Source organism: Diorhabda carinulata, chromosome X (assembly GCF_026250575.1).
Source record: "Diorhabda carinulata isolate Delta chromosome X, icDioCari1.1, whole genome shotgun sequence".
Lineage (NCBI taxonomy): Eukaryota > Metazoa > Arthropoda > Insecta > Coleoptera > Chrysomelidae > Diorhabda > Diorhabda carinulata.
This window is the reverse complement of record NC_079472.1, coordinates 8,546,842-8,574,623: the sequence shown is the minus strand read 5'-3', so window position 1 is coordinate 8,574,623 and position 27,782 is coordinate 8,546,842. Positions and strand designations below refer to the sequence as shown.

The 27,782-nt window shown below is 32.8% G+C and overlaps 1 protein-coding gene and 1 long non-coding RNA gene across 2 annotated transcripts; one reads left to right on the top strand and one right to left on the bottom strand.

Moving 5' to 3' along the window:
- Window positions 1–1,685: 1,685 nt before the first annotated feature.
- LOC130901109 (uncharacterized) lies at window positions 1,686–5,128 on the top strand. The gene is made up of 3 exons (XR_009060245.1): window positions 1,686–1,787; window positions 2,249–2,480; window positions 2,801–5,128. It is a non-coding gene; the product is annotated as an uncharacterized LOC130901109 (long non-coding RNA).
- A 10,212-nt stretch (window positions 5,129–15,340) lies between these two features.
- On the bottom strand, window positions 15,341–24,593 carry LOC130902154 (prostatic acid phosphatase-like). Its single transcript, XM_057814029.1, has 3 exons — window positions 24,441–24,593; window positions 21,247–21,345; window positions 15,341–16,342 (listed from the first exon to the last, which is right to left on the bottom strand). Exons 1-3 carry the CDS (start codon window positions 24,546–24,548, stop codon window positions 15,428–15,430), a joined length of 1,122 nt encoding a protein of 373 aa, XP_057670012.1. The 5' UTR covers window positions 24,549–24,593; the 3' UTR covers window positions 15,341–15,427.
- Window positions 24,594–27,782: the final 3,189 nt, after the last annotated feature.

Below are 27,782 nucleotides of genomic sequence, written 5' to 3'. Positions count from 1 at the left end.
GTGACGAGAATTTTGAAACCTTTTCCTTCGAAACATCTCCTATTGTCTAGAAATGTTGCAATTCAGATAAGCCAAAGGTTTGAAATCAGTCCTCATTTTCATAAACAAATGGGACAGTATGTTTATATTTCTTCTTTGGACCTAGTAAGTAATTTAGTTATGTTGTTGAATGGAGAATTAAACTAATTTAATCTAGACATTTTTCTTGTTCATCTTTACATCTATAGATTCTCACGTAAACCAACCGATTACTTATGTAACTGTTATCACTTTCACACGTCTTGTTATAAATAAAAATAAGATTGAATAAAATATGTTAGGTTATATTTATATTTTGATGACACAAAAATGTAGGTACTAAAAATTGAATATAGAATAAGGGCTCAATCATCTCTCTTGTTACGCCCACTATCTTCGCATGGAACGGATTAAATGCGGAACGAAATGTGTAATAAAAAATTACTGCTATTAAATTCCTAGACATTATTTTTAAATCAGATTAAAGATTTTGGAAATATTTATTTCATCGTGATTGCTTTTTTTGTAATAATTTTGACGCATCCCGTTACAATATAAAAAACATAAATTCAAATATTATTTGGAAAACAACAAAATGAGAGAGAACATGAAGTTAGAGAAGAGAAAAATAATTAAGATTAATTTTCAAGTAATTGCATTTATTAACTCATAAACATATTAAAGTCATCTAAAAACTTAATTTCATGGGTTATTCATATGATACTTAATATATACTTCTAAGTGAGATTGAGGATTTATTTCTAGATCAGCTCTGACTACAATTTCTACTTTCATACATTATATTATTATTATTCTAGGTAATATACCGAACAACAAAATATCAGCTGAACGATGTGACGTTTGACACTTTCATGACGCACATGTTCTGCTACAAAGTGTCGATTGGCTTCCTTCGTTTTGCAATAGTCGTGACGCACGTTCATTCCGCACCGTCTGATTGAACCATTAACAGAATCTTTCACTTCACTCATAGAAATATTCCTTCCGGTCTATTATAAAAAATCATATTTTTCTATGTATTTCTAATGGTTAATGTTCAATTGTTTTTAAGAGTTTTGAACCTTGACGCTCTTATATTTGATGCAATTTAAAATTGCGCTCTAGTTAAAATTATAGCTTCCTTCGCGGTTGATAAATTGGACACATTCCGAATGTATTCTAAATACTTTCGGAGCGTGTCAAATGCCCATGCTTGGTTCAGAATATTCTCTGACATACATTCCTCCACGAACGATTGATGAACATCTAAAATTTCTAATTTGTATACAAAACTAGATAGGAAGATAAAATGCATATAATTAACTGGCCGTAGGTTTATGTACAAAGCCAGCTATCACGTTTTTTTAATACAATTACGTAGAAAACCAAATAGTTTAGAGGTTATTTCGTGGTAAATATCACAAAAAGGATGAATGTACACGCGCCCGATTAAAAATCCTTACCGATGTCCGAAGATACATAGGACGTATTCAGAGAACGTTCGTAATTAGAAATATGTGCTCCACGAACATATTTTATTAGCACCACGAGCCTACAATTTCAAACTGTGCATGAATCTGATGACAGAACATGTTCAAGATATCTACCACGAACCACGTGCAGAACAAGAAATACTGACGCATGCGTATCACTTTTTGACTTGACAAGTACAGACTAAAGTCTTCGAGCCGGCGTTTTTGTTTGTTTCCCACTTACGTTTTAATATGAGTGGTGTTAGATTTTAATAGAATTAGATGCATTATTAAATGGTAAGTAAGAAATCATATTCACTTTTTGTTTTTTAGATTGCTTTTATTACCTAAGATTTTAACAAATTTACCTATAAATTGTTTGAATGATTTAAAGATTTATCTATAACTTTGAATATGTGAACAAATAATGTAAATATGCATGTATATCAATTCTTTAATTGATTGATTGAGTTTAAAAACATGTTTTTTAATAATTTATTGAATAATATTGAAAAATGCACGTGATATAAGCTATAGTTTAATATGATACTGCTCCAATTTCTTTTTCTTTATGTTTTCATTACTGATTTGACATCAATATCTTCAAAGATGTATTGAATGGATTTACAAATGAAACCATCTGGTTTTTAAAATATCATGCATTTTTCCTTTCTTATATAAAATATGTAGTCAGGAAAGGGAAAGAAACATTTTGTGTGACTTAGTGGAAAAAGTGATAAAATATTTCTTATTTTTAGGTTGTATTAGTAGCTTGAAACTAATTTCCCAACTTAAATATTATTTCATTAAAATGAAAATAGTAAAAAAGGAGTTTGATGGAAGCGAGTTCTTGTTCTTTGGATGGATCAGTGTAACTTGAAGATATTACTCATCCCATAATCATAATCTTTTCTAATAATTATTGTCTATTCTATGTAGTAAGAAATGTGGCAACAAGTGATTATTTCTTTAGCTACTACAGTGGAAGTGGTGAGTGGCATATTTTATTATAAATTTCTTTAATTTCTTATTTCTTAGACCTTTTGATATAATAATGCTTCTAGATGTTCTTGATTTTAGGTCTCTTCTATTTTAAAATTAACGTTTTGACTCAACTTCAGTCTTTATCAAAATAAAATATTTTATTTTGGTAAATATTTTAAAATAAAGACTGAAGTTAGTTGAAATGTCAATTTTTTATAAATCTCTCAAAAATTATTGAAAGAAAAACTTATTTTAAAACAGAAGAGACTTGAAATCAAGAACATTTAAAAGCATTATTTCATTATATCGACAAAGTATTTTTCCAGATAAGTGTCCTCTTTGGGAACATCTTCGCCATTTTAGAAAAGAAATTACTTTATTTAAATTGACATGAATTATATGTAATAAACAATAAGGTATGCAATACGGTTATGTATAGAAGCAAGAAAAACATAATAATGTCTCTTCACATGTGTGATCGTTCACGAAGGATTCTTCACTCCTGCCATCTTACGAGTATCTACAGAGATTCTTCGATTGTATTGAAATCATAGATCGCCTACTATTAGGCAACCGAAAAGTGGACTGTATTTGTGTAAAATATGAGGGCGAATCACTAAGTACAGACACAGGGTGCTTAGAAAGTTTTATGTTAAATGTAAATAACATATACTAGGGTATGGGCTTGAAAAATTCTGAAAAAGCATATTCTTTTTTAACGAAAATAAATACAACTTAATTTTATAATAATGGTGTTTATAAGTCGATAGGATTAGAACAAACTTACAAAGTGTAGAAGTGTGGATATATTTTTTACCGTCCAAGATTAGTTTCAAATAGGCACTAAGTCATTAGCTCTGATTATGTAAGAGAACTACTGGCCTGTTTGGTGAAGTGCTATTGGCGAAAGCAGAGGTTTTCAAATGACAGAACCTTTTTGGCAAGAGAAATACTTCATTGAACCCTAAAATAAAACAAATATGTCTTTATGTGCATTCTTTATCAATCATTATAATATGGATAGGTATCACGTAAAAAAAGGTTGAAGGGTTTAATGAGAGGTGTGAAACTGTTTCTTGTTTTTTTGTCAATTGGTTGATGTCAGGTTTGATGGGAGATAGTTGAAGTCTCATGTCAGGTTTGACGTCCAGTCTATTGCAGTATTTCGATTTAGTAGCTGCATAGGTTGAAAATCCTGTTTCACACAAGTGTGTTGTTGGGATGCTAGACCAATTCTTCAAATATATCATCTTGAAACATTACATGGTTATGATAAATTCCATCCGTTCAATTTTTGAAAGATATCCGCCATACAAGACAGTGGAACAAACAAGTTTTAGCATAAAAACAGTTTTTCAAATTAAAAGAAATATCTGTTAAGAATGTTTATAATCCCACTCTAAGTTTGAATAGCCTTGTTAAAATTGTACCGTGAGATAACCATTGCACTTCTGTATGGAGCAGCAGTGTTTTATGTTTGCTGCCATAATCTGCACATAATAATGAGAAAAATCGGAATTGCAGTGGTCGTGATTTAATGAAATTTATGTTCACTGCTTCATAGAGGAATAATTTTAGAATTTTCTTTTCGCAACTGCCTGTCTAGGCAGGATACAAACGAAACGGATCATCTGGACTTGATGATTTACTAATTTACTCGACTAAATTGCAACAATTGAGAGGCTTCGCCGAGCACATTTTGATTATGGCTGGGCTATAGTGTATTTATTTTGATGACAAAGAGTTAATTTGTTGATAAAATGGAGCAGTTTGTTCGTGGTTCATCAGACATTTTGCCCCGAATAAATTCCCTTGCAATGGCTAGTTATTTTACCACAAATAACGATTTTATGACTATTGAAATCCACAGTTCAAAAGCATCAAGGTAATCAGTTCTAATTGTATATCAATTATTTTAAAGGTGTTTTGCAAGAAAAGTATTAACATGTGAAACTGCACTTTTTATTGGAGAACATGATACATATAATTAACCCACTGAGTCTTTCATTTCCTCTTCCACTTCATATAATTGTTTATATCAGTTTGGGAATATGCATTTATATGCATATTCATACATTATTGGAAAATACAGACTCACAATTTACACAAGATGTTCTAATGTTCATTTTATCTTTATAATAGTATGAAAATACATAAGTTTGAGAAATTTGTCTTGCCTTTAATGGCTTTTATAATGATTTATATTGATATTTGCAAAAAATAGAGTACCCATTCCATGGTTCTGTGTTTTGCTTTCTAATATAATATGAAAGAGAAACTATTTAACTATAAGACAATAAAATTTAGCATTAGCATATTCCCACTGCGCTGAGATAAACTCGAATTTGGTGAATATGAACAAAAAAAAAATCAAAAAGATTTTTAAAGAAGAAGGTAGCTTATATCGTAATTTACCACCTTTGAATAAAAAATTGCGACTATTGAAAAATCTGTAAAATTAACGTTTATTTCAATTTTCTCCCATGGCAATTTTTTTTCAAATTTTTTATTTCTGGTAAATTTCGGTAGAATACAACAAATCAAATAAGAAGCACAAATAAATAAAAAAATATGTCGTTTGGTTACAAAGAATAACTCAGTGCAGATTAAAACATGACATTTTGAGCAAAATGTGTTTAAACTTTGAAGAGCAGCTGTCGGTCGCTCCAAATTATTTTAGCTGAAACGAGTATTTCAGAAAACCTATGTTAGCAAATTTTCAGAACACTGGTCACAGTACTTTCCCATATACATATTGATTCAGCTCGTCGTGAAGGACCCTGTACATTTTGGCACAGGAAAAATGCTATATTTATATTGAATATTTTGACATTTCAACAAACATAAAAGCAGAGTTGTAATAATAGTAGATTCTACATTGAACCAATTCTTTAGTTGATATGAGGTAACTTATCGACCGAGCAGCTACAATCAAAATGAGTGGAGCGACGTATTTATTCGAGTTTTGATAATTAATAGTGAAGTAAGTATAAATCCTAAAGGAACCTAATAAATTGATTAATTTGCGTTTCTTCCTATAACATAATAAAAAAAGTCGTTTCCAAGCCTCAATATCAGAATGATAGCGATTTTATTGAAGCCTATATTACTTGCTTTTACTTTTAATAAATTCAATTTCAAAAATGGAGTTTAAAAACATTGTCGCATTCGACACATAGCTGGTACTTCTAACCTGAAATTTTGTCTGTTTCATAATGTGGTAGTTCATTTTTATTTTTCATTTGCTACGTCAAAAGTGAGTGTACATATAATGACATTAAAAACATTAAATTTTGATATATACCCATAGAAAATTCTAATTACATTATCAAAATACTACATACCTATACCTTGTACTTATTTTACAAATACATCAGCAAATACCTACCATAATGTAATTTTCCCTATTAGGCAAGTCTCACGTGAACCAAATTGTTTTTATAAAAGTCAACACACTGCCTTAGAATTGAATTAGAATAGAAAGTGTCTTACTAAACAGCACAATAAACTTTTCCCTCAATTAAAAGATGTGCGGTTATATTGTAAACATTGTAGAACAAGTTTAGATTTAAAAAAAAAAATTCAACACTCCCATTGGGTAAAGTATAAAATTTTCTAAGTCAAAATTGTTCTTCCACTTTCCTTTCTCTTCTCTCATAATATTTTTTCTTGGATTTTTTAAAATCTATTTCGACATAAAGATCGTATAAATCTGTAACTGGCTTATTGGAACAGTAATTGAACTGTGTACAAAAAATTTAACAGACTTAAACCTTTTTCTGCTACAAATTGTTCATATAACTCATACATTCTCTTAATGCCCGACAATAATGACTCTGAACTACGGGACACATTTTAATATATATGTTGCAACATAATATCTGTTATTCTCCAATATCGAAAAAGTGAAATAAAAGTTAGAATTGAGTGTATGTTTATTATAGTATAAAGACGGATATTGGAAAATGGAAAACATTAAAATATCGGTGATTGCATACGACATGGCAATAATGGCAGATGAGAAAACCTTGAACTCAAACATGAAAATATACAATGATAGTCTACAGACATTGAATATAAAAAAAAACGAACAAAAAATAAAATAAAAATAAGGCGAAAAGAGAAGACACACAAGTTAAAATTATAAGAATCAAATATAGAGCAGGTCAAAAGCTTCAAATACCTTGGCATGACACCACACAAGATAGAAGATTGGAACAAGATTTAAACGAAAGAACTGGAGCATCTGGAAGATTATTCAATGCAATCAAGTCACAGTTTCTAGCCAAAAAGGAAATACCAAAACAAATAAAAACAGAAATATATATAAAAAAAATAGCCACACTAATATTAACATTTGGATCTGAGACGTGCAAATGTTAAATTTATTTGATTAACTAAAATTCGTTCATTATTTATCATCGTATCATTACGAAAACATAAATTTATAACGAGAAAATTTTTCTTCTAATACAAAATTAGTTGTGTTTGTCTCATGATATATAAGAAATTTCGGAACATTTTTGTTATAAATCTTAAGCTGAGCATATTAATTTGAATAAAAAGAATATTTCTCTCTCAATAAATGCAGTTTTGTTTTTTCTAGATCTTTCCAGTTCTGAAATGTTCATCTTTGTATGTCAATCACAATACACAAATGATAATTGAAGAAAATTTGTAGGAGGCCATTTTTTTGCAATAATGTTTTACTTATTTAATTATACAATTGAAAAGTAATTAAGAACTATTGTCCATTTTGTTGTCAGTTATGTACCTTTCTCCAATATTTAGCTTAGGTGAAGATATAACTGAGGAAAATTGATATAATTGATAGTATACAATAGAAGCAGCAGAAAAAGAAATTTTAAGGATAGATCTGACCAACATTTGTCGCAAACTGTAACTAATATGCTAAATCAAAAACTTTTCAATTATGGCTGTGTTAAACACATTTATATCTTTCTCATAATTCTAGTACATCCATCTTGTTAATAGAATACAAATAGCATCCGAAAAACTATAAACTTTACGAATAAATCCCACCCCACCAATGAACCAAAATAGTGCGGAAACAAGAAGTAACTCAGTAAAGGATTTCTAAACCCTCCACTCGTAGGAATCATCGCTGCTCTATGCGTTAACTTAAAATTCAGAAGTTAATAGATGATTCTCTGCAACTTCAATGAATCTGCAGTTTTGGCACCAGGTTCCCATTAAGAAATCTTTTTCTATTTTTATGTTTTTCGTTATCACGACATGCAGTATCTTAATGTTTGATTCCAAAAGAAATTTATATCTGAATGCATACACAGGCATGGTTTTGCCTTTAGATTAGATGAGCTTGGACAACTTTTCTTATATTTGTCAGGAAACAAATATCTTCCTCTTCTATTAAATCAAGGAATCTTAATTTTTGTCTTTTTGGCTTTGAGCACAATTTTTATGGTTTTTATTTTTGACGATTTGATCAGACTCAATTCCCATTCTCTTGAGAAAACGAAAAAAATACAAAAGTTATATAATATTTAAAAACTATGTACGAAACCGTTCTACATTTATTGTGGTGCATGAGTATAGTCCAATGATGTGGTATGGATAAGTTATTTAATCAAGGTTACTCGATATCTTCCTAAGAGTGTCCGACTGCTAAGTATAAAATTGTCTTCACATCCCGGTGGCTTATTGTAATTTATTGATTGATAAAGTAGAAAATTATAGACTCTTTTCATAACGATTTTGAAGGGACCTGATTATTTCATCGTTTTAGAGAGCAATTACGAAACCGATTTTAAAAATACATTACATCTCAGTAATGCTGATTTTTAATAAGACACGGGAGAATAATAACATACAGTATATATTCTTTAGTATAGTAATTATTTATGTTGTTCCATATTGATTAATTGAAGTCTTTCAACGTAGTTTGTCATTTATTCGATTTCCATAGCAATGACCTTAATTTATTTTGCAATCGGTAAACATTCTCTGGGTCATCTTCGTGGTGGGTGAAGAAGTTGTCGAGGATTTAAGCTACATCCAAGGCCTGTTGTAGAGTTGGGACTAGTTCCGAATTTGGATCAAATTTCTCGTCGTCAATATCTTCATTTACACAAACAGCATTGAAGATTTCATCTGAAACTATAGCTGTGGTAGCAACTGATTCATCAACGGTTTCACAATCCTGCAGCTTTTCAGGTTCATAAAGATTGGGAAACTAACTGTCGGGCCCAAACGGCTAAAGGCAAGTCATCATCGCATCTTTTTTACCTCTTGATCTTCCACCCAACTTACATGCTTAAACGAATGCCTTATAGTCTTTTTTTAACCTCCCATGCTCTGCTGATCATTTGTACTGCTTCTAAGTGGATTTAGAATTTCCATCTGTTTTTAAGGTGGTGAAATTAAGGCTTTTTATGGCACTTTGGTACATTGTTTGGAGATGGTATTGGCTGTTTTTAAGGTCGGCTATTGCAGGATGTACATGGCAGTTATCTGCAAGAAGCAAAATTTTTTTCGTTAAGCTCAGAATGCCATTTTCTTATTCATTAATCAAAAAGTCATCCAAGCGCTCTTGTTAGCTTTGTAAGTCACGGGCAAATGCTTAATGCTTTTGAAGCAACACGGATTCTTAGATTTGCGTATCAAAGTTTTCTTTTCACAGAAATATTATCTGTTACTAAGACAGTAATTCTTTCCTTTGATAATTTTTCTCCAATACACTTTTCTGACATGAACTTCAAAGTTTGTTTGATGTCATTATGTAAAACAACGCAGTTAGTATTGAAAATTTCTTCTTCTTAATATCGAGTTCTCATATCAGGCGACAGTATCCAACCAGCCATCTGTAAGGTTTCTATCAACATGACGATCCTCTCCAATGACTTCCCCTAGTTTATGTTATGACGCTGCCTCCAGTTCCTTAAGCCACTTTAAGAAGTCAGCAAGGCCAGCTCCGTTGCATAAAACAGTTTTTGCTTTGATAAGTAGTCCAGAAATTGGGAGAACATACGCTGCTGTTGAAACCACTGTTGAACAGCTCGATATACATCATCTTTTTTATGTTCCCCTTTTTAATCCCAACGTTAAGACACTTTTTTCCAACTTTCTAAATCGTAGCCACAGTGGATCGGGAAAGCCCTACGTCGAATAACATCAGTCTACTTCTCACCTTTTCTATTGTTCTAATCAAAGACACTTTCTTCAACAGTAAGCACTTTAAATTTTATTGAAAGCATGTCTCCACGCACACGAAAAACAAATGTAACCACTGAATGCAATAAGAGTAACTGGCAGTCGAAAACAGAGCCAGACAGCATGTGACGAACTGTACTCTCTCTCTCTCTCTCTCTCTCTCTCTCTTTCTCTCTCTCGTGACGTGTCTGTATCGAAAAAAAAGATATCCGCTGTTACTGCGATTTCTAAGAAAATTGCCAAATCTTGAACTGAAATTAACAAATTTTGTTTATTGCCAATGCCAATAGTGAGTTCTTTGGAAACAAAGAATTGCTATAGAAAATACTCTCATGATGTAATATACTTGGTGCTTTCTAAAAAACACATTTTTGTTGCAATGTCGAGAATATTGCGTGTTTTTAAATAGAAAATTAATCCAAAATGGGACTTTTGTTAAAGCATAGGCCCATTTATCAATATTCCTCAATTACGTTGTAACCTAACCATTGTAAAAGTGCCACGTTCACATGTTCATGAGACGACACCCTCACGTATTTACATTTCGAAACATTAACATTAAACAAAGCTTCTTGTGTTTTTGGCTAATAATGTCATTTTATTTTGAAAAAAAAAATGTACAAAGTACCTTTTTTAAGGCCTAGTTTTAGACTGAAGGAATCAAATACCATAGCTAATGAATTCTATACTATAAGACATAAGATATAGTTAAATACTTACATATGACAGAATATGTAGTCTCATTAATTTTTTATAAAATTTTTGAAAATCAAAATTTTTCTATTTTTTAAAAGTTTGAAGCTCAATATCTCAGGGGCCAGATATAAAAATCCCATTTCTATATATGTGATGAAATTTCAATTTTGGTATTTGATTTTAAGCCGTTATGAAATTTTGAATTAAAGGAAAATTTGTCTGTTATGAGAGGTATTGGGTACTTATCGTCCACTGTTTGGTCATTTAACTTCCTATAATCTATTACCATTCTCCAAGAGCAATTGCCAGTAACAGGGTTAAAAGCTTTAGGTACTATCCAAACAGGGCTCGAAAACGGTGATTGTATTATGCCTTGCTACAGCATTTTGGCTATTTGTGACCTCACTTCTTCTTTATAATATAACTGCTTTTTCGTTTTGCCTTCTTGAAAACACTTTCACTATTTTGTAGTACTCAACACTTCACTCGATATGCCTTCGAATCCGAGTTTAACACCACAAAAGTTCGAATTTTTCCAATTGTAGAAACGTACAAACTACTCGCGAATTTCATGTAATTTTCCGGAAAATCCTACTGACTGCGCCAGTGAAGGTTTTGGTTTTCACGAAGTATTTTTTAAAAATAAAAATTTACGCAGTGACTTATTCTACAATTACATTGAATGGAAAGCTCCTTATTATAATTATGTAAGGTTCATCATATTCAAGGACTTAACATGCATCACTATTAATGTTTAGGTTTGATTTATCTTTGGATGTTCCTTGTTCAATAAATAGAAGGTCTTCATAAAACCACAACTTCGGCAAGTAAATATTATTAGTGGTTCCTCCTGACGTCTCACTTCTTATTTTTAGCTTTTCAGCTAAAATTTTTTACATTCATTTACGTGACAATGTTTGGAAAAGCTATTTTGTTTCTATAGTGGTAATCTGCTGAAGTTGTGATGTATAAGCATATATGTTGTTCATATAGCTGAATCAATTGGGAAGTCGCTTCTCTCGACCAATCAAAATCAAATTTGCAGGAGTTGTAGCTTTTGAATACATTTTCCAAAACTAAAAAAATCAATAGAAAATGCACCAATATCTCACCCTTCAGACCCTACACTTACCGTTGAAAAAAAACCGCTGCATTCTCCACAGCATGACCCCTGCAAGGCTGAGCGGTACTCGCGTGCTGGATATTTTATTGGATGTTTGTATTTTTCCCAAACGTAGATGTAGTTTCAAGGTCAGCTTATCTAACTCACCTCGTGCACTATATACCAAATAACGGCACTAAAACTCCCGTACACTTAATCTGATGTATTTGTATACATATACACGCGTACCTATATGTCTCGCTCATTCAACACGCACAGCATTATATGAGGCACTGCATTGTCCTCAGCAGAATCCCTACAAGGCTGAGCAGTAACATTATTTGTGGCTCTTTTTATCCATCGCAACTGCGTGTTGATGAGTTAAGAAACACCTACCGATAGTAATGTAGGTAATCCCGTCCAGTCAACTTGATACGAAGAGTGAGGCTGCATAATGCCGGATATTAATTGTATCAGATATCACCTATTCATTAATATGGGGAGAGAAAGGTCACTTTACACACTATGAAAACATCTGAACACGAATTGCGAGCAACCAAGAAATATATATTGGGACTTATAAATGAGCAATTCGACTTATGAAATGAATTTGCAAGTTATTTGCGATGACATAGATATTTCATAGTCATCGAATATGCAGAAATTGTAGCTCAAGAATACACTTTCCAAAATAAATAAATAACTTGAAAATACATTTGAACAATATCTCTCCCTTCAGATCTTCGCTACACTTACCTTTGAAAGAAAACGTTGCATTCTCCTCAGCAGAACCCCTACAAGGCTGAGCATTGCCTGTGTGAAATATTTTATTGGATGTTTGAACTGTTGGTAGAAGTGGATGTGTCTTTAAGGTAGCTTAGCTAACTTACCTCGTACGATCTATACCTACAAACCACACTAATAGTAACGTATACTCAATCTAGTATATTTTTAGACATATGCAGGCTTGCCTATAAGTCTCGCTCATTCCACTTGAAAAACATTATTTGTGGCACTCATCATACATCGTATTTTCGTGTTAATCAGTTAAGAAATACCTACCGACAGTAATGTAGGTAATCCTGCTCTGTCAACGTGATACGTGAACATAATACCGGATATTAATTGTATCAGATTTCACCTATTCATTAATATGGGAAGAGAAAAGTCACTTTACACACTATGAAAACATCTGAACACGAATTGTGAACAACCAGGAAATATATATTAGGACTTATAAATGAGCAATTCGATTTATGAAATGAATTTGCAAGTTATTTGGGATGACATAGATAAATCATATATATCGAATTTGCAGAAATTGTGGCTCATGAATACACTATCCAAATAAATCAATTTTGTTTGTACTGTTAGCAATACTGAATGTGGTTTTAAGGTGAACTTAACTAACTTACATCGTTCGCTTTATACAACAAAACGGCACTAGAACTCACGTACAATTATTGCTTTATTCGTAGACATATGCACGCGTACCTATATGTCTCGCTCATTCAACAGGCACAGCATTATATGAGGCACTGCATTGTCCTCAGCGGGACCCCTGTAAGGCTGAACGGTGCTTGCGTGTGAAATATTTTAATGGATGTTTGTACTGTTGGTAGAAGTGGATGTGGTTTTAAGGTAGCTTTACTAACTTGCCCCGTACGATCTGTACCTACAAACGGCACTAATAGTAACGTATACTTAATCTAGTTCATTTGTAGACATATGCTCTACTTACCTTTGAAAGAAAACGTTGCATTCTCCTCAGCAGAACACCTACAAGCCTGAGCAGTGCCTGCGTTTGAAATATTTTATTGGATGTTTATACTGTTGGTAGAAGTGAATGTGTTTTTAAGGTGAGTTTAACTAACTTACCTCGTACGATCTTTACTTACAAACAGCACTAAAACTCACGTACACATAATCTGATGTTATTTATTTACCACTGACAGTAATGTAGGTAATTCCGTTCGGTCAACTTGATATAAAGAGTAAGACTTCATAATGCCGGATATTAATTGTATCAGATATTACCTATTCATTAATATAGAGAGAGGAAGGTCTCTTCACACTCTATGAATACATCTCAACAACAATCGTTAGCAACATAAAACTAATAATGGGACTTATGATCAATTTGATTCTCAAAATGAATTTGCAAGTAATTGAATTATATACATCAAATTTGCAAGTTGTATCTTATGAATACACGTTCCTAAACGACTAAATAATTTGAAAATACATTTGAACAATATCTCTTCCTTCAAATCTTACTTACTTACCTTTGAAAGAAAACGTTGCATTCTCGGCAGTAGAAACCATACAAGGCTGAGCGGTACTTGCGTGTGAAATATTTTATTGGATGTTTGTACTGTCGGAAGAAGTGAATGTGATTTTAATGTGAACACAACTAACTTACCTCGTGCGATCTATACCTACAAACGGCACTAAAAGTAACATACTATAGTTCATATGTAGACATATGCACGCGTAGCTATACGTCTGGCTCTTTCAACACGTACAGCATTATTTGTGGCTCTTTTTATCCATCGCAACTGCGTGTTGATGAGTTAAGAAACACCTACCGATAGTAATGTAGGTAATCCCGTCCAGTCAACTTGATATGAAGAGTGAAACTGCATAATGCCGGATATTAATTGTATCAGATATTAACTATTCATAAATATGGGGAGAGAAAGATCACTTCATACACTATGTGTTAGTAAGTGGACTGTAATTATTGAAACGGAATGAAATCACTGATTCACTATATTATTACCAAATATTAGAATTGTACAAAGTATAAAATTGTCACATGTTTACTCTACGAACTTAAAAACGAATCTGGTTTTTCAACCGTTTTCAATGCAAATTTTAAACTCTACTTGTTTCTAAGCTAGAGCGTGAGAGCAGAGGGCTGTATCCCGCTTCGCCATGCTTGCAGAGTTGCCAGCTCTGGCTGAATTGAGATTTTACCAAAAGTTGTGGAGTTTTAGGGAAAATTCCACAACCCCCCGACCCTGACTTGCTCTGTACATTCGGTGATAAAATCTATTCTAACTGGAATGCATGATTCTGTTGTAACTGGTCCAGGATGGGATGTTGTGGCCTTTGAAGATACAGTCGTGACTACTGTTGTTGAAGGCACAGATGGAACTACCTCATTTTGAGGTTCTTTGGCTTCTGTAACTCTCTATTGCTCTACACTCGACGAGGTTTCAATATTTTATATATCATTAGTTGCAGCAGATATGAAATCGGCCTCCGTAAAATTATTTTCATTAAACGGTCATATGCCACACTTTCTGAATGCGTTGATTGCTGTCGACATTGTAGCTGCCTGAATATATGCATTTCCAAATATTTCACTTATCTGAAATACAGTTACCACACACCAGGCCGAAACAGCATGGTCATAATATGTACTGAGTGGCCTCATAAATGCAACATCTGCTGGCTGCATTTTATGTGTGCAATGAGGTGGAAAGCAAAGTATACCATTTTATGTGCCAGATCAATTACTTCCAAATTTTGAGTGTGACTTACATGCCCATCTAGAAGCAGCAACACATGATTAGTAGGAATAGCTCCGGAGAATCTGATGAACTTTTTGAACCAAGTCAAAAATATTTCAGTAGTTATCCAGCCTTGAGCATTGCAAACACCTTCAGTACCTGGTGGGGCGTGATCTAACAATTCTGGTTTCATTTGTTATCTCGCAAAAATCATCAGTGGAGGCATGTAGATTCCAGCAGCGTTAAAACATATTTCTACTGTAATAGTCTGGCCGCGTTCTGCAGATGATAACAAGCCTACTTGTTTTCGTCCTTTTATGGATTTGATAAGCTCTATGTATGAAAATAATGACATAAAATCAAATACAATGTTATATTTAAATTATATTTGAATATAATATTCAAATATAAGATACAATTATTCCTACTTAATTGGTATGCTCATTTTAATTACATTCTTTTTCCCAAGTTTCAGCATCAACAGCTATAGTCTGTACAAATTGTTTGAAAACATTATAACTACAAGTGGAATAACAATTACCAACATTTACTGGCTCAAGTGAGTCAGTCTCGCAATTTTTCTTAAACCAAATTTTTAAATATTTATCACCACTTGAAGACTTGTATAATTCCCAAATTATCATAGAACAAAATTCTGGTGGGTTTCTGTCGTACGCCATATATGTGTTCAATATTGAAGCTATCGTTCCATCATGTGCAGAAAGCATTAAAAATTTCTGATTGGTTCCATTATAAATACCATCAAAATAATTGTTCAGGTAATTGAACAATGGGCCAACCTTTAATCGCTGTAATGTGTCAGTATATGTTTCAGAACTAAAAGATAGTCCTGCTAAAAACGAAAGTTCATTTTCATCTAAATCGTAAAACCAATCTGGTAAATAAGAAGCATTGTGCATTTTGTAAACATAAAAAACAGACCAAAGCCCCTGAAACGTTGTAACATCAGTTATATTCCAACCAGTTTTGCTTTCGACCAATCGAACGATATTTTCGTATTTCTTTAAAATATTTTTCAATCCTTCCGAATTCAAAATCTGTTCGTGCAATTCCTTGAATTTTCTGCAGCTTTTTGCCATTGCTAAAATATCATCATCTTCCTCGGGTACAGTGTGTATAGGAATAGGATTCCAAGGTAAGTTTAAAGGCCAATTAGGGTAAGTATCTGAATAGTTTTCTGGATAATACAATCCTGCTAAATTCGAAGCGGCTGATGTCAAAGTTCTATCGACATCCGTAGATTTGACAAATATTTCCGATACAGAATATCGTTGTGACAAAAAGTTGTAGTAGCGAGATCGTAGCCATCTTCCCAAATTAAATTGATTGATTTTTCCTTTCTGCAAGAAAAATAATGAGAAACATTAAACCAGCATATCACAACTTGTAGGGCTCGAGGGTGGATATAGGGATATAGGGTAGAGAGGTAACAATACGTCACATTTAGAGGTAAAATGTCTTCTCCCTCAAGTCAAAATCTGTGTATTTTTCTCTTTTTTATTATTACTTTCAATTGTTTAGAGCAGGTTAATTAGATAAATATAAAAGTATACACCCTATATTCAGTATATTTATACAAATGTTATTTCATACGGAAATACGTAAAGTATAAACGCTACGCGTGTGAATTACGAACGCTTCATTATATTAATATTATTTATAAAAATAGACTATAGGAACAGTAATTGAAATTTCGTATTTTCTGCTTGAAATTTTTTTTTGAGTGGACAAATTGACTTTCATGGGTTTATTTAGTTCAGTGTCATTTTTTTATTAGTGACCGTACTGACAGTTTGCGTTAGCTATGAAATGAGTGACATTATGTCTTGATTAGTTGACAATTATTTGTGCATTGTTTTTTGCAAACACTTGAAACACAAGTACTTTGGCATTCTTTATCGACTTTTAAAAGTAAATTTCATTTTTTTAAAGACTCATAGGATAAAATAAAAATTGTTAATTTTTTTTATGTGTAAGACCTCAGATCTTCAGTGGCGGATTTACAAACTTGGGTACCCGTCGCACTTTGGCTTTTAGAGGCCCCTTGTCTGCAGTTAAATACTAAAATTTTTCATTTCCTTGTAGTGTAAAATACGTTTATCAACATGGTACTTTACAATGTGGACTTTTGTAAATTAGATCGTAATGACATTTATTTAGTAAGTGCAGTTTTATAAAATTTTTTTAAAGATACTTTATATTTAAAAAAAATGGCAATAATAATTTAATAATAATAAAATTCTTAAAACCTCTAACTTACAATCAATATTTACCTTTTATACAGCCAAATAAATTTTTTTCTGGATTTTTGAGCAACAAACGTGTCTAGCAGTTTGTGATAGCTCATACTTTCCAACGAATCACTTTCTATGTAGAGAATTGCCAAGTCAGTCAAGTGATCTTCTGAAAGTATCGTGCGAAGATAGTTCTTTATTCTCTTCAAAGCACCAAAGGATCTCTCACCCGAAGCATTGGATACTAGGATTGTAAGGAATATTTTCTATCTAGTTTCTAGATTGGGAAAGGTTTGTTTGAGGCCGTTATTTGTCACTATCAGATTATACCATTTTCCTGGAAAGTTCTCACTCACGTTTAGGTCTGTTCCTTTCAAGACTTTCAGGAACTCACGAAATATCAATATCACTTGAATAAACTTCTGATAGATTCTTCAGGTGATTTCTTGAAAGTTGATCGTCTTGAACACAAAACAAGTTCTCAAAAATGTTAAAAATATGATGTAGTTTTCCTTGACTATTTTTTAATTTAGAAACAATTGTGTCACAAACTTCAATCAACATTTCCACTCACTTTATCTCTTCCCTGTAATATTACCTCATTTTCTGTTGAGAATGGGGTCTCATCATCAAATTTCTTTCTTCTCTTCAATCGTTTTATTTCATTTTCTTTACATTGAAATATTTCTGTTAACAATGTCAATAAACTATGGGCTTCATTTTCCATTGCTGAGAAATCCTCGCGTACATTCAAAATATAGTTTTTCAATGAGTCAACAAGCTGTACTGCCATCTTCATGTTACCATCTCCTTTTTGTAAACACTCACTGGTCTTATTCAGTCTTTCAAGCAAGCGGTTCCATAGGATTGTCATTCGTAAGAGGCTTACTTTTTGGCAAGCCCTAATGCTTCTGCTTTAACTGTAGGTTTTTCATGTCAAAGTCATGTCAAGTCAAAGAAAAATAACGACCCATTGCAACTTTCGGCAGCGTTATTGCCAACCAAGTTTGAGGTGTGGTTGGTGCGTGCACGTAGCATCTTGGCTTGTAGTCCTGCATATACACCTGACATATTTGAGACATTGTTGGAGCACTGACCTCTACATAGTGCTATGTCCAGACCTAGATCATTAAATACTTTCAGTACTATCTCTTTCAAGTATTCTGCTTTGTGTGACTTGATAGGAATAAAGCCAAAAAATCTTTCAACTGGCTGACCATCAGGTTTAACCTTCAACTAGGATATTTCGAGTTAGTGTAGGGTTGTGAAATAGTTTACAAACATAGCAATAAACTGATTTAGTTGTCTCAGAAAAAATTAACCAATTTCTCCTTTCTTTTTCTCCGTTAGTTTTGATCCTAAAAAATTGTTTCTTGTGTAGGCACCTAAAAAAGGTTCTATTGCCCCGGGTACATTTTCTTTTAAGATTTTCAATTTTACCAACATTTTAAGGTACATTTTTTGTGAAAAAATCAATCATTTCGTTTGTGGGGTTTGAGGGCCACAGTGCTATATCTAAGGAAAATTCTGTCTCGGTGGTAGGCCTAGGCTTAGGGATGAAATCAGGTTCTGCATTAGTCAAGCTTGCACTAACTCTGACACTAGCTTCAAGCTCAATATTACTTTGGCTTAATTCAAATTCAGGCATGCAAGAGGAAATAAGACAAAGCCTGATTTCATCTTGAGTTAGGAAGTATCAGATGTGCAAACATCTCGACAATGATGAACTGATGTACTTGCATCAGCATTATTATTAATTATAGACAAACTTTCTGCGTTTTTGAAACTGATTTTATAACACTTATGTCGGTTTTCTTAAAAAATTTTAACATGCTACCATTTTGTTCAACAAGGTTTTCTTCTGATTCTTTTCTTCCGTTTTGTTGAACCGGACTCATAAGCTCGTTTCATGGTGAAGTTCTTGTCAGCTTACTACGATTAACTCTAAACATATATACAATAAACACTGATCACACTGTTTACTTCTTAAAAAAATACTTAATGAACGAAACTGTTTGCATAGCGAACAATAACGAAGATTGACGAGTATACACGATATTAGAAATAGGAAAAATACAGTAGACGCTGGAAGTTTGAGAATACGTCTGTGCATTCCTCCTGAATTGGATCGTTCCACTGTTCTGTGATAAAAGTAAACAATGCTTATGAATACAAGAGAGAAAATGAAAATATTCAAGTTTTGTAATTACTTACTGTATACTATAAGTCAAAATCAGATTTATAAATAAAAAGTTACTGAAAAAAAAAAACAAAAATCTGGAAAATCCTAAAATATTTGTTTATGCGATATGTGCGATACGGTAAATCCGCCCCTGCAGATCTTTGAATTATTATCCAAAATAGAGAAGGCGAGATATGAAAGCTTATTCAAGAAGCCCGAACTAATTAAAAAAAGAAAGAATAAAAAATCATTGGAAATGCAACAGGTCAAGAAATGTGACAAGAAACAGGTCGAGAAATGTGACAAGAAACAGTTCGTGAAATGTGGCAAGAAACAGGTCACTACTCCTGGTACAGAGAGGAATATTGAAAAGCTTTGTCCGACAAATTATGAAAATATTATAACCGGTTGGAAATCACTTATTAGCTATAACGATATTTTCATCGAGCTTTTTAACTATGTTCATGGATCTGAACGGGCCAAACAAGTAATGAGTTGAAAAAAATTCAACAATAATTAAATTGTCACATAAACTGGAGAGAAATTAACAAATTAACGGTATTTCTACAAAATTTTATTGTTTACCAAAAATCATTTAGACCAATTGTAGCATCAATAAAAACTCCAATTAAACATCTTACTATTTGGTTGACTGAAATAAGCACAAAATCTCATAAGTATAACAATGCTTATTATATCAAACACTTTTTTAAAATTAATGATACTTTTAACGATATGGTATAACCACATTATGTTCTTTGTTCGCAAAACAGGTGATAGAACTACTAAAAATGTAAAACAGATGTCCTTATGTACAAGGACTCTCATCGGTTATCAGATCATTTCAATAAATGAGGCGTCTAGTATCGAACAAAGTCCACTATTTGAAGAGATTAAGTTACATACATGGAGCTTTTCATTTTTCGCCCTTGTATGTATAAAAATAGGGTTTAAATTTCAAAAATCATAAAATTTCCGATTATATCAATAAAATTCAAACCACATAAAAATAACAGAATTAAGATCAAGAAGTTATGAATACAATATATAAAATAATAAAAAAAAAATAGAATATAACAGTATTAATAAACCGTTTCTTCACGCAATGAGTAAATGTGACACGGCACCATACAAACAATGGTTTATGAAAACTCTCACCAGAAACCCCTCATCTAGTCGATGTAGTATATGTTGAAAAACCCTGAAGCAACTCCAGACAACATTGTAGTAGCAGGAGAGAAGTTCCCTCTCAACTTTTACGGGTACAAAGGAGGGGCTGAATCGTCGATAAACCGTCTGAAGTACGTTAATTATAAAAAGGTAGGTAAAGGTAAACACCTCTTTAAAAAAAGCTGCAGCCATACAACACAGTTGTACAGGGTGTATTACCAGGTAAAGCTGGGGGTTGAGGACGATACCAAAGATTGGGGTTGGAAATTGCCTGGAACGAATCACCACTGCTTTTCCCGTATTGTTGCATCTAGAATCATATAGCTGTAAAAATAGGCCCCGAATGCACCATTCTGTACGTGAACTGGAAGCATCGTGCGATAACGTTCAAATTGATCTCACAAGTACCACTGAGAACGGACTATTCGAAGTCGCAGTTCCAGATGATCTTGGATCCACCTGTTCCCCGGATGTTGCCTGCATTGAGGAAAGTGTGAACAAAGGGGATAACAATTTGTAACCTTTCTCTCCTCAAATATTATCTGACAAGCTAACCCATATCTATCATTCATTAAAGACCAGTAGTTAAAAAACTGAATATTATAGATAAATATATTGAGAGAATTTTTTTTATTATAACAAATATTACTGCACTTACTTCCAATAACTGACCAAAGCCATCTGGCCAATATTTTATATCCAGAAATGGATCATTAGGGTAGGAACTGATTGGTCCTCGATCTCCATGTCTGAAACACTTATAAATAAAGAAAATATTGATAAGTAATCAATGACTACTATATAATAACGATGGTTGAATTATTTTAACGCTCAATTCAAAACGTCTGACGTACCGTAACGTAATAAAACTGTTTGACATCAATTTATTTTCAGATAATAATACTTTAAAAGCTTCGTAAATTATGTATCAATTCTGTGTTTATTTATCGACATTAGATCTATTCCACTAATTCCCATAATAACTGTAACACCGGATGCATAATTCAATCTTGACGATCATGGTCATATAATATTGATAGACCAAAGTGGGCTTTTAACAAAAAAATTGGTAGAAATTTGAATAGTAACGTCTAAACAATTTATAATACCAAACTAAAGTTTCAATAATAATGCATTGAGTTGTCAAATATACCTATTAAAAAACAATGTGAGTTAAATTGGGTGATTTATGTAATCGTAGTGGATTTCGTCCGTCTAAGAAACGACTAGTAAATAGTCCGTTCAAAAATTATGGCACCTCCAGAATGTGCTACTGATCATACTGATCACACTACCATTATACGCACAAAAAAAATCTGATGCTCGTTTCAGTAACCAAGCTATCGTCATCAGAGACGAAAGTAGTGTTAACAGTGTGGTCAGTACTAATATCACCGACGGTTCTAGAAATTCCAACTTAGGGTTGATTCTCACTATTATATTGATATGAAAACTAGCTCAAATTTTGGTCCGAGAAAAACTTAATTGCTGCGGCTATTATATTGGATGAAGAAGCTCACGAGAAAACAGCAAAACGATGATTTTTGTATATGACATGTTAAGAAAAAATATTGAACGAGAATATATTACATTATACAGATAACTTCTACATAATGACATCAAGTTTTTTTCAATTTCATTTTTTTTAATGTCAAAATACATGTTTTACGAATTAATGTCCATTATCGAACCTGTAATAGAGACAAAACCACAAATTTAGGGAATCGAAATCAGCGAAACATAAACTGTGTGTCTGTTCAAGGTAAGTAGTTTATTTTTCATGAACAAATTTGAAATATATAACAAACATAAGTAGTCTTAAACATGAGAGCTTAGTTGTTGTCACAATGTCCATTATTATAGGAAAGTTTTGCTAGGTATGAAGCAGCTGTGGAACCTGAAGAAGGTGAACACACATATCTAACCTGATTAGAAGGAACGACATTTGGGATAGCATAATTGTTGTTATTAGGATATTGCTGTTTGGAATTATCTTGTGGCTTACTCTACTTTGGTGTTTCATTGCCATGTTTCCAGAAAAGAAATCTATTGGGTCTTTTGCTGAAAAGCGATCAGTTTATTCTCTCCTGTATCTCAGGTTCATCTTCCTCTAAATCATTAGGGTCGATAAGATTGCCAATTGTTTCTCTTTGGCGCACAACTGGTCCCAAAAAAACATCTGTTTCTTGCACGTGTTTCATACTGTCCATTAAAAATAACTTTCGATTGATATTGAACGTGAAGGAATGGAAAATGAATCTATATGGAACCGAAGATGTGTATACACTCATTAATTTACATTTAATAATATTTTATGTGAAAGAAGTGTTACGAAACTAAAATTGAACGTATAGTACAGTGAGAATCATTCTTTAGTCGAGAGTGTGAGTGTCTTATTGAAATGCCAATAAAATTTTAACATATTCTCTTTGACTCGTACAAAGTGCAACGTAATAATTTGTATAATTCGAATAATTGTCAATTTTATCATAGTTATATTCATAAGAGTCCAATTGTGATCGAAAAATGACACGACCAGCGATTCCGTCTGGTTGTCCTTATCGCGCTCCTCTACTCATCTCTGATCGGCCTAAAGATTGCCCAGTAGGAATCCATTTCTGTCCTGTCCAATTGGCGGTCCAACATTATTTTATGTTCAGACTTCTCACTGTTTTAATATTTTATGTAAAATTATGTTAAAAAACCAACTAAAAATGGATATTGGAAATGAATAATATATTTTACTACAAGGGCCGAAAGTTAAATTTTCGGCCCTGCTCGTCATGATGAGCAGGATCGAGATTTTAACTTTTGGCCCGTGTAATGTATACGATGTTTCTTCATAGCCGGTCGAAGGTACGTTGGGGGACGTGCGTGTACTTTCTACAGGGAGTAAATGTTCAGCTTACGTCCCTGCTACTAGGGAAGGAAGAACGTACTTTCGACCGAGGTGTGAAGAAAAGTGAATTTTCTTTAACACCACCAGAATTTATAAATCTTATAAAATAAAATAAATGGCGAATAACAACCTCCATTATACAATCGTGAATATTAAATATAGTTTGATGCGAATTTTTGCATGGGGCCAATAGTGCAGGCGCCAAAAGAAGTTGATATCCCAAACAACAAAAAAAACATGTTGCCGGCAGCTCTACTGGTCCCTTTTCGTTTTCCCTGCCTTCTTTACTTCGCTCTGTGCGTCGATATTTCATAGGACTTGTAATAGTCAGTAATAAAAAGTATTAGTACGTAGCGTTTTGTATTTTTATTTATAAGCAAAATTCTAACGATTTCTTGTAATTAAGTGCTATAGTTGAACAACAACGTAAACAATATCACTACAATTGATAAACGTAAACAAGCGAAGACTAAACGGGATATCCTGTTTTTTTTTATTATAAAACGAATAATTTATTCAGAACCAAAACTGCAATCGTTTAGAAACACTCGAAGTGCAGCTTATCAAAAAAAAAAAATAAATTGCTCCTTACTGAACCTAGGTATTCGTCATTAAAAGCTTCTTTAAAATTCAACAAAGGTATAGTGTAATTGAAATCGACTGTAATCCCTACTAATTGATAATTATGGGATAATGTTCTATTTGTATATCGAAGTGATCGATAAAAATCGTCATAACACTACATGAAGTCATTAACCATATTCGCATATCAACTTTGATGGAACCACCATTATCCGAATCGGATAATCGAAAATTTTTTTTTGCAAACAAATCATGAACGAATTGAACTTTGTTATGCAAATAACGATTGTAAAAATAAAAAATATTGATTAATCTACTTTTAATTGATTAACTTGTGCTACTACTGAATAATAAGGAAAAAATATACTTACAACTGCTACTCCCACCAGCTCATCATTTTCATTTCCTGAATGTTCTAATGAGATATAGTCTAAACTCAATACTATAATGAGTATGACGGAAAATGATTTATTCCACATCTCGAGGTATAAAATACTGTGTTCATATTTTATAATATTAATATTAATAATGAGAAAACTGAGAATATTCTAATCTTATCATATTTGTTGAAGCACTTGAAACTACATATATTAAAATATTTTTTGGATAGTCACGACCGATTTTTCATACATCTCAAAAATATGTAAAAGCCATCGATAAAATTATTCGTAGTTGCATTAAAAATTATGAATCTTACTCAAATTATTCAGCTGTTTTTTATCATTTACAGCTTTCCGTAAAAAATCTCTTTCTCTACGTATTTTCGTTGATTTAATTTCGCAAATTGTCCTTTGTCAAGTCCTATTTTGACGAAAGGCCGAAATGTATATATATATTTCTTCAATTTCTTAGACCTTGTGATATGTTTATGTTTATATATGTAGAGTAGAGTAATAAAATGGAGGATTCCGTCCAGTTCGACTCAATTTCGGTGTCGGCCATAGGTGTAGGTCTTGAAATAGTATTGTTAGTAATATTTCAAGTTATTGTGTAAGAGAATTATGAAAAGTATGTTTTCTGGCCTGAAGTGTCAATATCGAAATATTGTATAGGGATTATTTAGGTAGTGTATTATACAGTTACGCAATGGTGTCTTATTCAAAATTTTTAGTCCTTTATAAGTATATTTGTTTAGTTTAACGCTTCAGTATTTGCTGTTAAGCTGTAAATAGTGTTCACACTATTATAAGATTAGTAATAAAATGGCGACATTTACACCAACGAAAAGATGTTCCAAAAATTCTCCACTATCAGTGAATGAAAAACTTATTATTTTAAATGTACACGATTGGATAAAATACGATTACCCGAAATTTACTGTGCAAGAAACTGTTAACCGATGTTCCCGAAGGACTGGAGTTGGAAAGTCCACCGTTTTTAACTTATTGCCGGGGAGAAAGGTAGCTGGCCAAGTGGAACTTTCCAATAAAAGTCCAACCAGACCAGTAAAAGTCTTTGATGAAGACACCAAAAATGTAATTGGACGAAAAGTTCACTCTTTTTATTTTAAAAAAGAAATACTCACCCTAGATAAGATTTTAAAGGAACTTGGCAAGGATGACAGTATTCCGTTGATAACTAAAAAACTTTTATGGACCGCTTTGAAAAATATGGATTTTCCGTGGGAAAAGCATAGCCGTGAACCACTTTACTTTAAGCGATGAAATTGTTTGCTGGCGACGAAAATACTTAAGAAGTATAAAGTAGTACAGAATAGAGCAGAAGAAAATCTTTTATCTTGATAAGACGAGGATTAATGAAGGTTATACAGTACCAAAAATGTGGCAAGACAAAAATATAACCAGTGCTCGCCAAGCTTCCATGGAAGGCCTGTCAACGGGTATTAAGGAGCCTTCAGGTGAAGGAAAAAGACTAATAATCGTCCATATTGGAAGCGAAGAGGGATTTTTAAAAGAAGATTTGCTACCCTTTCAGTCATGCCATACGGGAGCTTACCACGAGGACATGGATTCGAATGTTTTTGAAGACTATTTTGGTGAAATGATAAAATATCTTCCGGCTGATTCAGTAGTAGTTATGGATAACGCAAGTTATTATTCTCGATGCATAGAGAAGACTCCAACTTAATCTTGGAGAAAACAAGAAATTATTGACTGGTTAACCACCAAAAGTATTGAATTTGAAGATAACTATTAGCTATAGCAAAGTTACACAAACATCGTTTTATGAAATACGCCGTGAAAGTTGTAGCAAAAAAACATAGTGTAACTATGCTGCGAACACCGCCATATCATTGCGAACTAAATCCTATAGAACTTATATGGACGCAAGTGAAAGAATTTGTAGCAAGACATAATACGACATTCAAAATGAAAGACGTTAAGCTAATGTTTGATCAAGCCATTAAGGTGACATCAGAAAACTGGCGAAAGGCAGTCCAGCATGTCATTAAAGAAGAGGAGAAAATGTGGGATCTTGACTACTTGATCGATAGGACCGTCGACCCGTTAATTATAACGTCAAGAGGGGATGACAGTTCCTCAGACGACGAAGAATATGATTTTTTATTATTTAATTTCTGTTTAATATATTTTTTGTATAATGTTCAATAAAAAATAAGTGTACCTAATACTATGTACATAATGCCTAATATTTATTCTGTAACCTTTCCTTTTTGCGAGTATCCTACCGGCACGCCTTTGCACAATATTTTCAGTGTTTGTGAATGGATAACAATAAGCTAAACCCATATATTGACCCCAACCCGAGTGGTACTACCTGCACTTGATAAAAAAAATTTTACAATGAAATCAATGGTTCACATTCATAAGGACGAAAAATCCATAAATGATAAAAATAACTTGAATTACTTGAGATGTAGAGACTAAGGCAAAATGAACTTATTTGTTAAAGCAGATTTCGATTTTGTTATGCATGAAGTAGGAGTAGGGTACAAATGAGAGTTCTATGACTCTTTTCGCGTACTCCCACCATACCCCCCACCCTTTTCATACAACCCACCACACCCCATCCAAACTCCCTACCACACCCATCCGTACCCCCGACCGTACCTCCCACTACACCACCCGCCACACAGGTTTTGAGGTCACAAAACTGGTTTAAAAGTCAATAACAAATCAAGACTCATTTTAAAATAATCCGAAATCACCGTTACAAAATCGGGTGATCTTGTGTTAAGGTTAGGTGGTAAAGTTTTATAGATAATTGAAATGTAAAAGGAGGCTGGCGCTGTTAGTGTTATTGGAAGATTGTGGGTGAAAAAAACAATATCTTTACAAAAAATATATTTACAACTTTACAATATTTTTGACATTCATATTTATATGGTAAAGTGTTCTCAACGTGTTCAAAGCAAGGTAATTTCCACTGAACCTCATCATTTAGACCGGTAATTCATTCAATTTTTCTAACAAATCAAATCTATCAACATATTCGGGAAGGTACCACAGTGTCGCAAGTCGCAAGTCTTCCTTAGTAAAGAGTTGATAGTTCTTCTTTACATAGTGGTCTGTAACTACTCTTTCAGCTTCAGTATCAGATCCGAGAAGATTCAGTGTACACATAAAACAATAGCTTATTGATGGTGGTATTGATGGGTAATAATCACCGTGGTTAGTAGGTGGACAATGTCTGTAATGTCTAGTTAGCGTTCTATTATCGTGTTTCGTTTGTACAGTTAATTCATTATTTAATATCATTCCAAATGTTGATAAAACCAATAATATTTTTCT